This window comes from Myotis daubentonii (assembly GCF_963259705.1).
Source record: "Myotis daubentonii chromosome 1 unlocalized genomic scaffold, mMyoDau2.1 SUPER_1_unloc_1, whole genome shotgun sequence".
Classification (NCBI taxonomy): Eukaryota; Metazoa; Chordata; class Mammalia; order Chiroptera; family Vespertilionidae; genus Myotis; species Myotis daubentonii.
The window spans coordinates 691,271-693,821 of record NW_026775446.1 but is presented as its reverse complement, the minus strand read 5'-3'; the positions used below and the strand labels follow the sequence as shown (position 1 = coordinate 693,821).

The 2,551-nt window shown below is 46.1% G+C and overlaps 1 protein-coding gene across 1 annotated transcript; it reads left to right on the top strand.

The window, feature by feature from the left end:
* The first annotated feature begins 485 nt into the window (after nucleotides 1-485).
* Nucleotides 486-824, top strand: LOC132225720 (T-cell leukemia/lymphoma protein 1A-like). The gene has a single exon (XM_059680724.1). It carries the CDS (start codon nucleotides 486-488, stop codon nucleotides 822-824), a length of 339 nt encoding a protein of 112 aa, XP_059536707.1.
* The last annotated feature ends 1,727 nt before the right edge of the window (nucleotides 825-2,551 follow it).

The window sequence follows — 2,551 nt, the reverse complement described above, 5'->3', positions numbered from 1 at the left end:
AGGGTTGGCTGAGGGACACTCCTGAGTGAATAAATTTTGTGCACTGAGACTCTAGTAATATTATAATAACTATGTATGGTGTCGTATGGGTATGAGATTAATTGCATGGTTTCTTAGTCCATTATATAATGTCTAATCATTGGGGTGTACCCCTGAAATGAACCTAATGTTCTATGTCAACTGTCATTTAAAAAATGTTTTAAAATTCCATAGGACCATGTTACCTTCATAGAATCATATTTTACATTCAGTACGTTTAGTACAGTTTGTTCTAGGAGAAAGATCTAAAGCTGAAAAAGAAAGAAAAGTTGAGATTTATAAATTTGAACCAAAGGCTACCACAAACACAACCGTAAAAATGATAAAGATAAAAGCTGAGGTAAAATGCATTTGGAGACCCCATCCCCTGTCTTTCGATACCAGGACAGAAGTAGTGGCAGGCCCTGAGAAGGTGTGGCTGTTGCTCCTTGGACCACGGAGTGGTAATGGCCGAGCTCCCGTCAGTGGTGCACCTCACTTCGCACCCCATCTGCCTGAGGATCTGTGGGCAATCGGTGTATGAGGATGAGAATCAGCACACATGGCTGCATCTTGTCATGGACACAGGAGGTGTCCTGCAAGTACGGTTGTGGCAGGACGACATCCCCAGTTTGTATATCGCACTCACTGCCAACCCGCAGACCTCGAGCAGCATGCCTTGGATGTGGACGCTCCACCTTGGCAGCCAGTACCAGGACTCCATGGGCCAGTTCTGGCGCATCGTGCACCACGTCAAGGAGGATGACATGGAGGAAATGATCCTTGAGCTGATGGACAACTCGTAGGACACGTGATGCGGTCCCTGGCTCTTCTCAACCTGAGCCCCAGTCCTACTGGCCTGCCGGTGGGAAGTGTATAGTTCTGGTCACCTTTTTACTAAGCTCTGTTGTTCCATCTGCCACCCCCTGGGTACAAGGGCACATTGATGTCTCCTCTCTCTCTCTCTCTCTCTCTCTCTCTCTCTCTATCTCTCTCTCTCTGTTTCTTCTTCTTCTTCTTCTTCTTCTTCTTCTTCTTCTTCTTCTTCTTCTTCTTCTTCTTCTTCTTCTTCTTCTTCTTCTTTGTCTCTCTCCCTCTCTCTCCCTCTCTCTCAAATCAATAAAAGCATTTTGAGCCAAGCTGGTGTTTCTCAGTGGTTGAGGGACAACCTATTACCCTGGATGTCACAGTTTGATTCCTGGTCAGGGCACAGACAAGAATTGACCAATGATTCCTGGCTTGTTTGGCTCAGTGGATTGACAGAAGGAATGTGGACTCTTGAAGGTCCCAGGTTCGAATTTGGTCAAGGGCACATGCTCTGGTTGTGGGCTCAATAGCCAGTACGGGGCATGCAGGAGGCACCCGATGTATGATTCTCTGTCATCATTAATGTTTCTCTCTCCCTTCCTGAATGAAATCAATCCTGTATAAGAAAAGCCTAATATGCTAAGTGTCCAGTCGACTGGTCATCTGTTCAACCAATCAAAGCATAATATGCAAATGATATGCTAAGGTTGCTCAACTGCTCACAATGACATGCCTTGACCACCAGGGACAAGACATTCAGACTGGTAGGTCAGCTTGCTGCTGGGGTCTGGCAGATCGAGACTGAGTGAGGCATGCTGGACCCACCCTGGAGACCTCCTATGGTCACTCCCTAGCTGGCCAACCTCCCGTGTCCCTCCGCAGAACTAATGGGCCACCAGTGAGGTGCCTTGGCCTGGCCTGTGCCCTCTCATAAATCTGGGACCCAACGGGAGATGTCAGAGAACCAGTTTCTGCCGATTCCCTTAGCCCAGGGGGAGGCACCACACTGGTGCACGAATTCCCCCAAACATTCATTCTTTTTTTGGAGAGGGTAGTATCCATTGACGAACTTCATGAGATCAAACAATGAGAATGCTGGTCATTGAAATGAAAACTATTTCCAGTGATATCTTCAAGCCTTGTCTACCGGGGCTTGGCTAATATTTTCAGGCTTAAGGTCTTTTTCTTTGACTTTCTCTGTTTAATACATTTTTACTAAAAGCCCAGGTTTAGGGCTCGATGGCCAGGTGGAGGCGTGTGTGAGGCGGCCAATCCATGATTCTCTTTAATGCAACCATGGATGTCCTGAAATTTATTTCTAGGGCTCCCTCCGGCTCCCCCTCCAGTCTCCTCGCGCTGGTGCGATGGTAGATGAATTTTATGATCGCTGGGCTTTGTTTGGGGCTGTTTCATGCGAAACACAATTAAAAACCCATATGCACACAGACCTAGATGCTAAATCCGTGATTCTCTCTCATCATGTATGTTTCTCTCCCTCTCGATTTCCCTTCACTGTGTCAATAAAATCATTAAAAAAAAAAATACTAGCAATGGTTGCATTCAGATAGCATGCACATTGTTTTAAAATAGTTTATTATTATTTTGGTTTAACATACCATGTGGGTAGTCATTTAAAGATGACCTAGCGCCCTTGATGGTTTGGTACAGTGCATAGAGCGTCACCCTGTGGACTGAAGTGTCCTGGGTTCGATTATACTCAAGGGCA